We start from the raw sequence: 14503 nt of genomic DNA, 5'->3' as shown, positions 1-14503 counted from the left end.
GAGGATGGCGGTGATGAACGCACAGGCTGACGTGCCGCTCTGTCCCGTTGGTGTTCCGCAGGCCCCGTCGCCCTGAGCACCTCGGCGCAGCTGATCACGCCGACGGTCGCCTTCCGCGGCACGCTGTCCATCACCGCCAACGAGCTGTGCTTCGAGGTGGACGAGGATGACCCCGGGTTTAAGGCCGTTGACCCCAAGGTATTTATTTTCCTATTTCTGCATCGATGTGATCGTTTTTTACCTGCGAATCAAAACTTGCGTGTCCGTTAAACGCCACCGCGGGGTCCCGCGAGGGAGGCGGAGGAGGAGTTAGCGCATGTTAACAAACGTACGTGTGTATGTATGTATCGTTTATTTAAACCAGGTGAGAGCCAGTCGAGATCAAAGTTCTGTTTTTAAAGGGGGGGGGGGGGGGGGGGGGAGACCTGGCTCACAAAGCAACGCAGTTCGCATGAAAACAAACTGTCAAACCATCGAACATCATAAGTCTCACGTCAATGTGAACGTGAAGCGATGCACATTAAACAACAATTTTTTTGTCAATGCCAATACATCAACGGTGAAACAACAGTCATTTCAAGTTGAACTATCTTCGTAAAAAAGACTAGGAGGTGAATGTTCCCGCAAAAGAAAGTGGATGCGAGTCGGTTCGAAGGGCGGGCTACTCACTCAGGCACGGTGGATTGGCGCGAGGGTTCTCGATGTCGGGAGTTGTGGTGCCCCTCGCCCACAGATGCCCCTTGCACTTGGGCGCCGTGTGAAACCACATTGCAGCGTTTTTTTATAAAACGATCAAGGGACCAATGCCGGTGGTCAGACATCTGTCATCGTCAATGGCATCATGCTCAACACACCGGTCTGGCATATTCTTTGAGCCATAAATTATTTGTGCTGTGTAGCACGTGCACCTTTTGTCTCCTGATGACACCATACATTGTGTCTCTGTGCGCATATATATCAGGATAAATAATTAACAAACATATGTAGCGTAAAAAATCACTAAAGAACGTCACATGTTCCATTTCAAACGAACCTTTTATTACATGTTGTTTCATAGAGAATGATATTCAGGAACATTTATTCCATACGGTTATCGATGTACTGGACAGCAGAGCAACTGTGAAAAATAACTTTATAGCTCATCGGGTTCCTCCAGCGCAAATAAATATTCTGAGTGTAACACCACATCGGCTTTCGGGACAATTTTACATCCACGCGATCTAACCCGAAAAAGAAACCTGTATTATGGAAATATTCCAATTCTGATTCTCTATGCTGGCTTCAGTCTATTTTGGCCAAACACCGAACGTTCTCCATGTCATTCACAGCGCTATTTACTTTTTTCCTTTCAACAACACAAACAGGAAGTGGTTGGGCACTGACTCAGTAAAGCTGCTGTTGCTGCTGGTTTGTAATTGACGCGCATCAGCGTTGCGCTTCATTAGACAAGTTCCTCGTTGATGGGCCCAAGGCTGACGAGCAGCCTCCACTCAGACCAGCATTGCATTATTTATCATCGCCGATGAGGCTGTGCGCGGAGGCTCCGGAAGGTACCGCGCGGGCAGGTGGGTGTGCGGCGCACGGCACGAGGAAACTTTTCCGGGTGCATTTTTTAAAAATAAATGGTTGTTTTTTTGTTGATGCACTTCTTGAAGATCTGTTTTTGCTTTGATTGCATCCGTTTAGAAATAATAAAAAAACACACGCACGCACACAACAACGGGCGCCATTGCCAAAGTGGCGGTGACATCACCACAGCGCTTGTGCCAGGCTATTTGCACTTTGAGGTCACGTGAAGTGCCGAAGGCTCGCTGACAAGTCTCGGGACAGACCCAGGTGCCATGGGTTGACTGGCAGATGCGCTGCCTGTGCTTGCTACTGTGCCAACTTGCCGCATTTAAGCCGCCCAGTGCTCCGCTCGTCGTTATGAGCGCCGCTCCTCTGCCCTACGTTGTTGTCGGAGAGAGCGACAGCCTCCCAACTGCCCTGTCACGTCCTTCACTAGCCTCCTCCACAGAGGCGTGTACACGCGCACGCATGCGCACGCACACGCATGCAGCAGTGTTCTCAGCAGAAACGCCGCAATCGGTAATTCATGGCGCTGCGCTGAGGGATGTCCCCCAGGCATGCCGTGTGTGCGTAGACAATGAACAGCGCAAGCGCTTTTCTTTGTGTTTTCACTTCAAGTTTAAAAATAGTGCCGGGCCCAACAATGTACAGTGCACTTAAAAAAATGTGTTTCGGCGTAAGTACATGAACTGCGCTGTGGTCCTGTATTGCCCATTCACCGTCTTCGTCAACGTCGCCGTCGTGATCGTAATCACCGTTGGCACACATCGTCTCAGAATGCACATCAAGTGCATATCAAATATCGTGAGTAATTGCGGTGAACGCAAGTGATGTGACGTAACTGCATTCCACGTAAAAAATATATGCGTAAAACTTGATTTACGAGGTAAAGCCCGCAAATGATAGCTCAATGAAATTTATAGCAGCTTAATAACTGAAACGCATGTTGATTCCAAATGTGGAGGGAAAAACTGGAGGACCCGGAGAAAAATCCTCGCGACCATGGGGAGAAAATGCAAACTCCAAACATACAGAAATAAGGGGCAGGATCAAACCTACTTCCTCCTGCATACCAGGCGAGGTAGTAAAATCTTGCCACTCCGGCGCTCTAAAACAGTTCCATATTTTACTGGGGGGTCGAGGGGGGGCGGGCCTCTTCAGCAACTGAATATTCAGTTGTTTGGTGCTGGGAGCAAATAATTGGACATTATGCGGAAAAACACTCTTTACAAGCTGAGAACTTCAGAACGCTACTCGTCGCAACCGAATTAGCACAGTTGGCTACGTACGGTGCGAAAGAAGTTCAACATACATGCCTTATTTCATTCCTCAATCCCAGGAGGCTTTCTCAACTCAATTAATCTCTGTGGCGATGGCCAGCCAATGGGAGGCGTTGTCCGTGATGACGGCCGTTTGTGTGTGGGGGGCTGGGGGGGGGTTCGGTCGTCACCCGCCGTCGACGTGGGCGTGGAGGCGTTAATGGCCTCCTTGCTTGTGGCCACGGGCGCCAAGAAATTGAGGGGAAAAAATTGCAGCGACGTTGGGGTTGTGCTTGGTTGGCCAGGGAGACGGAGACACTGCCAGCTGTGTGTGTGTGTGAGAAATATTAATGTGACAAAGAGGCCTTGTCCGTGGCATCATGGGGCAATTATATCACCATTTGATATCACAATTATGATATCACTTGTTTACATGGGATGCTGACGTAGAAAAACATGTAAATTGTGTAGGTATATATATTTTTGTAGCATTAAATAAATACAAATCTTGAGTGCTCTGGTGAGCACGGAAGGCTACGTATGGTGCAAAAGAAGTTCAACATTCAGACAGACAGAAATGCCACGCAACCAGCCTGCCCTCCTCTCTTCCTTAATTCTCACCGCAACTAGTGGTCGAACCGCGCTCTGTTTAAAAGTTGTGCACGCGAACGTGTTTGTGACCGTGTGATTCACCCTGATCAATGTTCGGCCCTTGGCGAATGTTCAAAGTGAGCCGCCATTCTTAGCATTGGGGCCAAAGCAGAGGGCCTTTCACTTTGCAGGTACTGTTGTGAATTAAAATGTCATTCTTTTGTTCCAGATTTGTCATTGGGATTAAACATTTGTCCTAAGCTACTTATTGCAGCCATAAAAAAGGCACTGATATGTTCATTGCACGAAGGATTCGCACGACTGTGTGTGAGCCTGCTCTTGTTCTCTTAAAACATGGCCGCGTGAGCGAGTTTTTAATTGCGATACCAGTGATTAAACCGATTACTTGTGCCGTTTGTGAGAAAATACACAGATAACCTCACAATAATAATTACTGCATGTTTCATTAAAGGCGCTGCTTTACCCGGCGGGTTTGTTTTTGACTCTTGCGGTTCTTCAGCCAAAAAAAATATTTAATCGCCGCCTCCAAAAATAAACAGCACCTCGCCCACTGACTAGCGCCGTGCAAAATTTTAACAAACCGATTAAATGCGTGCATGGGGTTAATAACAATAATAATCTTATTTCATAAAGCGCCTTTCATATTGAAGTACCTCAAAGCGCTGTAAGTAAAACTACACTCAGAAGTACACATAATATCTTAAGTGAAATAGAACGCCGGTAATAATATCAATGACAACTTTCTAAATTCCAATAAAGTGAAGAACTATGATGAAAGCGAATAATGATAATGACAGAGTAATCCAATCGGACGAAAAAATTGGTTTTCAATTCTCAAGTTGTGGGGAAAGCCTGTACAAATAGTTGCGCTTTAAGACGCTTTTTACTTACTTGATGGCTGATGGACCGACACGATCGCTCCAAGACGGTGAGTTTTTGTCGGGTCACATTCGAGTGTTTTAGGAGGACGCGTGCGATTTGCGCGAGATAGCTGAGCAACGCCGCCTAGGTCCGCTGCTCCTGGAGGAGGAGGTCCGGATGAAGTCGCGAACTCAGCGGAGCTCCAGGCTGACGTTCTACTTTCGCACCTCCACATCGAGGAGGGTCGTTATGACCCCCCCCCCACCACACCTTGCCATCACCCCCCCCCGCCTCACACTTTGCCATTCGCCCGCCGTGAATTAACGCTTGGCCCAGGCTGCCGCTCAAACCCAGAAAAATAAATCCATTTATTCCACAGCCGTATAAAGCGCGTAGCGGTGCCCCACACCTTAACGCGCGCGCATGTGTTCCCAAACACACAAACAGCTGCCTTGAGTGTCGTTTATTTATGTTCGGCATAATCTTTTTCACGTGTTGCACTTAACACACGAACAGTTATACTTCTCTTATGCTTATTTATTTTAATATTTATACTTAATATGGATTGATGCCTGTTGGTTGGGATCAGAATATGATCCGGTTGTGGTTGTATGTCTGTGTATGTATGCCTCCTGGCCTTCATTAGGTGCTTGTGAACACACTTGTCACAACAGTCTGTTAAGGCTACATGGGGGTCTTTGTTTTTCTGTATATATGTCGGTGGCTCTGCGGTCGTCACGCTGCGCTACGAACCCAGCAACCCAAGTTCGATTCCCGCTCACGGCCAACATAGGTGACAATGATCTGAACTGGTCCTCTGCCTCCCCTAGGTCGACTCGGCCTCAAAAGAGTGCATTGTGTGGTGTGTAAATATCGCCACTAAGGAGACGAAGGCGACCGGGCGTGGTGATGGTCACCCACCCCTTCCGTGGCGGCCTTCATACGTGCTCACTATTAGCACTTTCCCCAAAGGTCTTTTAAGGCTATACGGGGAATCTTTGTTTTTGTTGTATGTAGGCGCTCGCTTAACGGCACGAGCTCCATCAGCCTGTGCAGTCTATACGGGGATCTTTCTACTTAATATATTTATTCTCAGAACTTAATTTCGGCTTGGCCTATTCAGTTCAGAGACCCGGCAAATTAAGAAAACTGAACAATCATGGAAGGTATGCAAACTCATGTGGAGAGACGCATGCTTCAAGTGACACTTAGAGGCGGAAAGAATACGTTTGGATTGGAGAGCCGAAGCAGACTGAAGATGATGTACTTTTGACTGTTTTAGATTATTGGGCTTAGCCCGGGGCACGTTGCTCGGAGAGATGATGGCCGGTGGTCGATCTTAGCTCCCGAGTCGCAGCCGAGGGAAGCCACGCTCCAGAGGAGACGTCCACCGCAGAGATGGAGCGACGAAACCACCTCGTGCGCAGGTTTAACGTGGATTGTCGCATGATGGGCCCACGACGATCGATGGCATTGACATGGGTAGGCCGTCACCCAGCAGTGAATGATTATGAATTATTAATGTTATTATTTATTCTGCGCCTTTACCCAGGAAAGGCTCACCGAGTCTTATGACTGTTAGAATAATTCATGTTTTTTTTGCGGTATGGGGTGATGACCGCTATGTATAATCAACATAGACCAACTTGCAGGTACATTTTTTTTAAAATGTGGCCCTTGACGCTGACACACAATAGCCTCTTGCGCATGACGTCATCGGATCTTCAACGTCAACTGCGAAGCTGAAGGTGCGCGTTTTAAATTGATCTTACCCACCGCGGTATTAACCGGGGCGGCTGCTGCATTTCGAACCGTGGACCTCTGCAACAAGCGGCGAAACGCGCTGCCGCGAAGGATCCTGTGATCGCCCGTAAACATTGGGGGGGGGAGGGGGGGTGTCCACTCCCCTGCCATCCGAGTACGCATAGCTAAGTTTGCGTTAATAGGCGCTCGCTAACAACGCCCGTGACTCGACAGTCTGGTGGCAGACGATCACACGTCGAGTTGCGGGCAATGACCGTACCGTCGTCGGAAATTATCTATCCGCTGCTGGATGAAGAGCCCCCCCCTTCTCCAAATCCGACGCCCCATCTCTCCATAGCTTGTCGATGTACCCATAGAATCGGGCACGATGTTTATACATTGCAAGCCTGTGGGTTGGTGGTTTGCTCACAACACCCCACGTTCAGTTACACTCTTTATACAATATTCGAGGCTAAGCGGAGTTGTAGCCCATTCATTTGTTTGCCTTGGCGTATGTACGTTTATACTGTCGAAAAAGCAACGGGCAATATGTAAAAAAAGTATTCGAACGCGATTATATACTGCGTTAAATCTTGACTTACAGCTTTCGTGACTGCAGGAATTCATATTCTTTGGGTCGGTGAAATCACGTAGAGAGGTTATTTTCTTTGAACCTATCAACGTGAATTTACCGAAATACCCAAATAATATATACTGCGTTGTTACGTTGTCACCCGCGATGCTAATGAATGGTTATTTTATTCGGCGGTGCGCCGTGTGAAGGGAGGGCAGAGCGCGGGCTCTGCGCGTATCGCTTGGAATGAGTTACACATTTACAATGCAACATTAACAGGTGGGCGGCGTATGTGAACACGCTCGCTCATTTCGGTCGCGACCTCTATGGATTTATCGCCTCGCTATCACCAAGGCGAGCGGGCGGGCGAGGGGGCGAGCGAGCTCGTTGCGTGAGCGCGGTGGGGTTTACACGTCGACTTAGCGAGCACCGAATCGGGTCAAAGCGGACGCATTGTGGCGCGTTGCTAGAACCACGCCCTGCCGCTTTTGTTTCCCCGGTTCAGACGTTGACTAAGGCCGAGTCGACTCCGAGGAGGCCCACGACGGTAAACCACCGATGTTCACCATGGCCCAGAATCTAACTCGGGAAGTTGCCGGGTCCGTCAGCTAATGTCGCGTTCTGCCGTGCCGCGTTTTACCCCGTGCGCGTGCCGCGTGAGTTTAATTCTCTGCCGGTAATGCCACGGCATCGGTCTCGTGTGTGGACGTGACGGCTATCACTGTGTTAGGCGGCGACAATGAACGCATCGATTTTCATCACGATAGCCTACCGGGCGCTATTTTTTTTACAACACTGCGACATTTAGTGCTAAGAGTGATACCGATCCTGCAATTTTTTTTTCAATATCTACGCAAGTGTTTGGGGAAATATAATTGCTGATTGATGAACCATACAACTTCGCGTGTCCAGGTTTTGCGAATCGACTCACGGTTCGATGTATTTGGTGTTGCGGTGAATACAGCGGCCTCTGGTGGCTGGTGGGCTCACGCGAACCCACGAACGAACGTGCAACATACGGGATGGGGGGGGGGTGCGGGGTATACGATTCGAAAAATATCGGCTGTTACGCACTGCGATTCGATGCATGGTGGGCCGTGTGAGATGAGTTGATGCATTTATCGGTGCGCGTTACTCGCCCCCAGAGTGTCTGCATGTAATGGCACGCAACATGGCATCTTGTTTTTGCATGGCGATAATTAACTGCAAGCCTGTGAACTGTGGTCCGAACCCGACGGCCTACGCTCTATTCCCGTCCACGGCTATCAACAGTGGAACATTTTATATCAGAAACGATGCTGGGTCCTTCGCCTAGGTTTACTCGGCGTTAAATGTCTACCAAGTTCGGTGCGTGCGAACTGCATCACTTGGAAGGCAAACGTGGCCTGGCATAGTTGCACCGTGCTGCCCTGAACAGGGGTTCGGTAACAACCTTAATGGGTGCTCGCAAACATCACCTACGAATAATCGAGAGGTCTTTGTGTACCTACTCAGGTTTAACGGTGCCATTCAAACTCCGCAGGCGCGCCTGTGGGCTTGGACAGGACACGCCGCTATAGAAGGGATTACGTCCGAAGTTCAAGATTAATCGCGGAGTTTCGATCACGGAAATGAATAATTCGCGCCGGGTCACGTCCACCGAGGAGTAGGAGCGATTAAATGAGTACGAGGTGGATCACTGACTCGCAGGATAGCGAGAGGTTGCGGTGGAATATGTCGGGGGGGGGGGTGGTGTGGAGGTGGACTTTATCCAGAACCATGGATAATGATGACGATGATGACGACCGTCCACGCGGCCCGGCCCACTTAGGCAGAAAGGCGGAGGCGAGAGCGCGCGCTCGCCGCCAGTTGCACGCAGTAGGAACCCTTGAAGCGCCCCCCTCTATCCGTTTGTTCGGGATACAGAGCTGACAGTCCACGCAGGGGCCTCTTCAAAACCCTCCAAGGACCGTCAATTATTAAAGAGCTGCGCTTCAATGATTCAATGGGTTTTGAGCGTCGCGCAAGATTCTGACACGCAAACAAACACACACACACGTGTGTTTGTGTGTGTGTGTGTGTTCATACACACGCGTGTGTGTGTGTTATGTGTTATGTGTGTGTCTGCGTGGTGGTGGCTACATCCCCCCCTCGCGCGTCGTGCCGGCTTTAAAAGGTGCTCGGTAACAGCACCCCTCCCGAGTCTATTAAGGTTCTCCGTGCGGGTGTGCGAGCGCGGTAGGCGCTCCGCTCGGTGCCGTACGATATCAACGCGACAAACTGAGTTCGATTCCCGGCCACGGCCAGCGTTGTCTGAACCAGTTCTGAACCAACCCTTACCTCGGTCGACCCAATCTTAAATGCGTAGCCTATTGCGAACCTTGGCCGAGTCACAGGCAACCCCCATCTGTGTGCTGTAAATGGGAACGGACTAACTCGTTTGGGTTTTCCCCATCGACAAAGGTTCGCTGCATTATTCGGCAATCTACGATACTGTATGGTTTAAAACAAATAATTTTCCTGTACAATCTTTTGTAAATCCACTGCTGGATGGTGGTTGTTTGACCACACTGTTCTCTCCGGGCTGGTGGGTTGCTGCACCGGTTCAGATCGCCGGGGTTCACACGACGGTAACCGGTTCACGTCGCAGCGCACGACTCGCTGTGGCCGCCACCCCCTTCCCCTTCGGACTGTCCGTAGATAGATGTACACAGTCTCTCTATAATATTTCACCGTGCTGTATACAGATCTAGTCATTAATTACACTGGACACATTGGTGCAGTCAGCGTAAAAGGGCTCTGTCGTTCCAGCGTCAATTTTTCATGAATTCTGAAAAGGCGATTTTAAAATGTATGTGCCGCTCTTTTGAATCGATGATGTGAGGCTCTAACATTGAATTGAAATACATTTGCTGGCCGCTTTATCATCGAAATTCTATTCTTTAAATCCTGAATTCCTATTAATTTATATCCGCTGCCGTCATATTTCCGCAGCACACGAGTAGCGTCGTAACAGCAGTGAAATCCGGGGCTGGAGTTTTTATAAATATATTTTAAATTGACGTTGAATCCAATCTACGTGAAAAAAAAAAAATATCCCTACCGAGGTCGTCACGGAACGCGAGTACAATCGCCGGTCCGAATTCCACACAACCCTGGAAAGGGCTCTTGTAAAAGTGCACATCTCTGTCAATCCACTGCTGGATGTATTAGCTTCTGACGCCGTGTCGGTCGAGACCATACTTCACGGCTGGTCAATGCGGGGTTGGTTGAAAGGGCGTTGTTGGTTGGCCCCATGACCTCCGCAGACATCACTCGCCACCAACGTTAGCCGTGGCTGGGAGTCGAACTCGGTTAACCGGGTTGCTCGCATTGTTTGCTAACCCCACTGCGGTCACCACTGCACCCGACAAATCTTCATTCGCACTTCGCTAGATGTGCGCTCACCTCTTCTCTCTCTCCCCTGTTGCCATTTATCGCCACCGTGCATATACACACGGCACTGCCGTAAATACAGTCTGCGTTGTAAAAGTATGTGTGCAGCGACAGTCGCCGTTGGTGTGAGGTCGTGCTGAGTGGTTGTGTTTTACATGTTAATGATGGTTCTCGAAGGGTTATAAATGTGGCACATCTCGACGGGTGCGTACGGCCGACAACTTTAAAAGTTCCAAACAATACAAACGAGGGGGTGCAGGGTTAGCATACACTACGCCCCAAGTTTCCACATCGCTTCAAGTCGCGTGCCGATCCCTTGAAACATGTATACGTTGCGATCATCAGCATCATCAGCATCATCATCATCATCGGTGAAGCAAGCTATTCCCCCCATCCCGACCCCGTGGAGTGTGACGCTAAAGCGGATAAAAAGCGGGCAAATCTCATGAAGTCACGAGCGCTTTCACGAGCAGGACCCAACAGTAGAGAACAAGCCCCCCGAGGGGACCTGAACCTCAGATTGTAATCTGCAGGCAAAGGTTACTCTACGAATTTCCGTGATATCGAATTTGTTTCAACTCGTACGATTGGTCTCCCCCCCCACCTCTCTCCTCTTTCTCTCTCCTAAAAGCCCACAGTAAGTTTGAAAACAATCTTATTTTACGTATTCATCATGATTGCTTCTGCAAAGGCGTTCAGGATGTCGCTGATTGATGGATAGAGATCGTAATGCTCTCCTGGCAGGCTTAGACAAACTCATGCAAGCTCATACCACTGTATTCGGCACAGTGTATAATATTTAACAATAAGGTTTTTATTCTGTCACGTTTTTAAAGTAACTAATTAATAACTGTCCTTTGTCAATCCGCTGCTCGATGAAAGCTTCCCCATCCCGTGTCGGATATATGGGTTGTTTAACCATACTTCACCACGCTGGTCATTTGCGGGTTAATTAATTGGGGTGTCCCGTGACCGGTTCAGATGTTATTCGCCAATGATGTTAGCCGTGACCGGACATCGAATTCGGGTGGGTAGATTCATAGTGCAGTGCTAATCAATGCGCCACCGCTCCCTGCCTTTGGTATAGCGCATTTGAAAAAAATGAATCTCACAACTTCTGTAAAATACTGTACTGTAAGTAATATCGTTCGTGTGTGTCTATTTTATGACTCCAAGCGGTCCCCGTTTTTACGATACTTGCCGATGTTTTTTCTCTCTCGCTTATCGACCGTATTTAACAGGGTTTAATCGGTAAAAAAATAATCGCAAAAACACTTGAGACTATCAAAAGCTCCACGCCAAGCCACGTGGGAGGAGACCCGACTGACTCTGCGTTCATGTGTTTGGAGTCATGTCGGAAGATGAGTCGTCAATCAAGTTTCTTCGTCGGAAAATCTCTCCTTGGTGCCCATACGATCGTCGTAAATAGGAGCCATCTTAAATCGGGCCGTCGTAAACCGGAGCCCGCCTGTACACACTTCCGCGTACGAATGAAGTGCGCAAGTGAGTCCTGTGCTGACACTCGACAGGTCAAAGTAACGTCGCTTAGTCGAGCGGCGTTGGGCGATTCTTATCTTCCAATTAAGGAGTCCAATCGTGTAAGTGCCACACGGCAATGGTACCAATTGTGTCTACCCCGTAAAGACGACGGGGCTGCCGAGGATATTCTCTCGAGAAAAAAAAAAATCACCAACTCTCAACACCACACGCATCGACAAGCACTGCCGTGCAGCAGAGGAGGCAACGTGCGGAGATTCGTCGACGCTTGGGCCCTGTGTCGATCTGATGCGCTGGCGAGATGAATGCACGGGGGGGTGGGTGCGGGGGAGGGGGAGGGGCTGCGGGCAACCCTTGTGGGGGGAGGGGAGTTTAGTGGGAATCCTTTAATAATGCGAGCGATTGTAGAAATTAACGTGTGTACACAAAGACAAAGATCCCCCGTGTATAGCCTTAACAGACTGTAGGGACAAGTGCTGTTAGCGAGCACCTATGAAGGCCGGCACGGCACACGAGGGGGTGGGTGGCCAGCAGCACGCCCGGCCGCCTTTGTCTCCCCGGTGTGTAAACGTCAGCACTGGGGAGACAAAGGCGGCCGGGCGTGGTTCTGACCACACCACCCCCTGCTGTGCCGTTCCGACCTTAATAGGTGCTCGCTAACAGCACTTGCCTCAACAGCCTTTCAAGGCTATGCGGGGGATCTTTGTCTTTTGTCATCCCCACGTGGCCATGTCAGTCATTAGGTGCTCGCTATTAGCGCTTGTCACAGCAGTCTTCTATGGAGGCTAGATTTGGAAGCTTTGTCTTTTTGTTGCGTGTGTGTGTGTGCTCAACGCACTGCGCTATGAATGTCAAGATTGGTTCTCGGAAACCGCTAACGTCCGCGTAGCGACCAATAGCAAAGCGGGTCCCCTGATTCTTCTAGGTCGACTCAGCCTTAAAATAAGTAACAGCATCCCCACGCGCGCCCTAACCGGCCTTTATAACAGTACCTGGCCCAACAGGCTATGTAGGCTCGACAGGGTATCTTCGTTTGTGTGTAAACACAATGTCAAGGCTTTTGCTATGAAATGTACGCGTAGTTAATTATGCGGCATATGTACGCGCGCGCGTTCACAGTCTCTCGACTCCCCGTGGTGTGTAAATTGCAGCCTCCCATCAACGTTGTGGCTGCGACAGAGGCCACGTGGTGAAACGCGCGTGTGTACAAAGACAACGGTCCCCCGTATAGCCTGTACAGACTGTAGGGGCAAGTGCTGTTAGCGAGCACCTACACAGGCCGAGACGGTACACGGAGGGGTGGGTGGGTGGCCAGCACCACGCCCGACCGCCTTTGTCTCCCTAGTGGCGATATTTACAAACCGCACCAGGTACTCATTGAGGCCGAGTCGACCTAGGGAAGGCCCACGACCGGTTCAGATAATCGTCACCGGTGTTGGCCTGTGAGAGGGGCGTCGAACTCGGGTCGCCGGGTTCGTAGCCACGGCCCGCTAACCGCTGCACGCACAAGACGTGACACTTTGTACAAAACGTTCATTGTGCACAAAGTTGCAGGTCGTTTGTATTCAGCGCAGGGCTCTTTATTTAAGACGGCTTAGCCAGAGGATGAATGCGCAACAATGCTGTGGCGTGAAACAGCAGGGGCGTGATGATACTGGGCATCTCTAGACGCCGTGCGGGTATGGGAGGAGCACACGTGTCTGTGAGCGTGGGTGAAGGTGCAGACGAACGCACTGTGTGTGTTTGTGTGTCAATGTACCTCGCGGGCGGTGTGAAAGCCACGTTTCAGGTCACAACGCGCCAGCTCTGTTTTTGCGTAATTCGCTCATCAGCCGGGAAAAATGTCCACGAAATAGCACGCTGATGTAGGTACACAGGCAAATATATGTACACATACACAGCTAACAGTATTGATGAGTCGGGCTGGGGGCTGCCCAGGAATGCTTCCAATATCACTCGCCCACTGGTGTTTGCCTTACCCGGGAAGCTCACGCGGGCCCTCTCACAGACGCACATAGAAAGATCCCCCGTATCGCCTTCAACAGACTGTAGGAGCAAGTGCTGTTTGCGAGCATCTGAGGGCCGGCACGGAACGGCGCACGAGGGGGTGGGTGGCCAGCACCACGCCCGCTCGTCTTTGTCTCTCTCGTGACGATGTTTACACACCGCGGCAGGTACGCATTTGAGGCTGAGACGACCTAGGGGAGGCCTAAGACCGGTTCGGATAGTTGTCACTGCTGTTGACCGTCAGCGGGAATCGAACCCGGGTCGCAGCGTTTTGTAGCGTGCCGCCCTCCACAGACGTACATGTAACAACATAAACACCGACAATCACACAAGTCCACACCATACACACACACACATACACGCCCAAAGAAATACGTGCAATTACACATACGCATATGCAAAAACTCGCACACACGTCAACGCACAGACACATTGCCCATCGACAAGTACAAAGACTGTTATGCGTGCAAGTCCATATACTCAAATACGCACGAAGCGTGAATCTAGTATATAGGCAGAGAGAGACACACACGCAAAACAGACACGTGTCCCTTACACGTAGACTTGAAACTCGTGTGGGCTTCCCTGGTCACGTAATTTAATTAATATAATTACACAGCGCACCACGTGGAGTATAACACGTCACTCGCCGCACACTCACGGGTGAGGTGATAACGTCAATAAACCACCTCCCGTGTCGCGTCTGCCCCCGAACCAACGCGGCACGGCCGATGTAAAATCACCGAGCAGGATCGCCAGATACGGCAACGTTCTCGGGAAGGCGTTCACCGAGCAGTGGATTATCCAATGCCCGTCGATGATGATCTCAATGTCGATCGGGCCCTGTGTGTGCGTGTACGGCGTGGGGTGCATGCAGCAGCGGTGGTTTTCCACTGTCGCCGTGGGTTGGCCGCCGCCGCTTTCCAGAAACCGGCGCGTGCGCGATCACGGCTCCTGGATTTATTTC

General features: G+C 50.2%; 1 protein-coding gene across 1 annotated transcript in view; it reads left to right on the top strand.

The window, feature by feature from the left end:
- The window catches only part of LOC144936179 (lipopolysaccharide-responsive and beige-like anchor protein), a 287536-nt gene that overhangs the window by 163914 nt on the left and 109119 nt on the right, over positions 1 to 14503 (top strand). Inside the window, exon 39 of the mRNA XM_078863117.1 lies at positions 62 to 198. Within this exon, the coding sequence (XP_078719243.1) occupies positions 62 to 198 (137 nt within the window). The remainder of the gene's footprint in view (positions 1 to 61; positions 199 to 14503) is intronic.

Source organism: Lampetra fluviatilis, chromosome 15 (assembly GCF_964198595.1).
Source record: "Lampetra fluviatilis chromosome 15, kcLamFluv1.1, whole genome shotgun sequence".
Taxonomy (NCBI): Eukaryota; Metazoa; Chordata; class Hyperoartia; order Petromyzontiformes; family Petromyzontidae; genus Lampetra; species Lampetra fluviatilis.
This window is presented reverse-complemented; position numbering and strand designations above follow the sequence as displayed.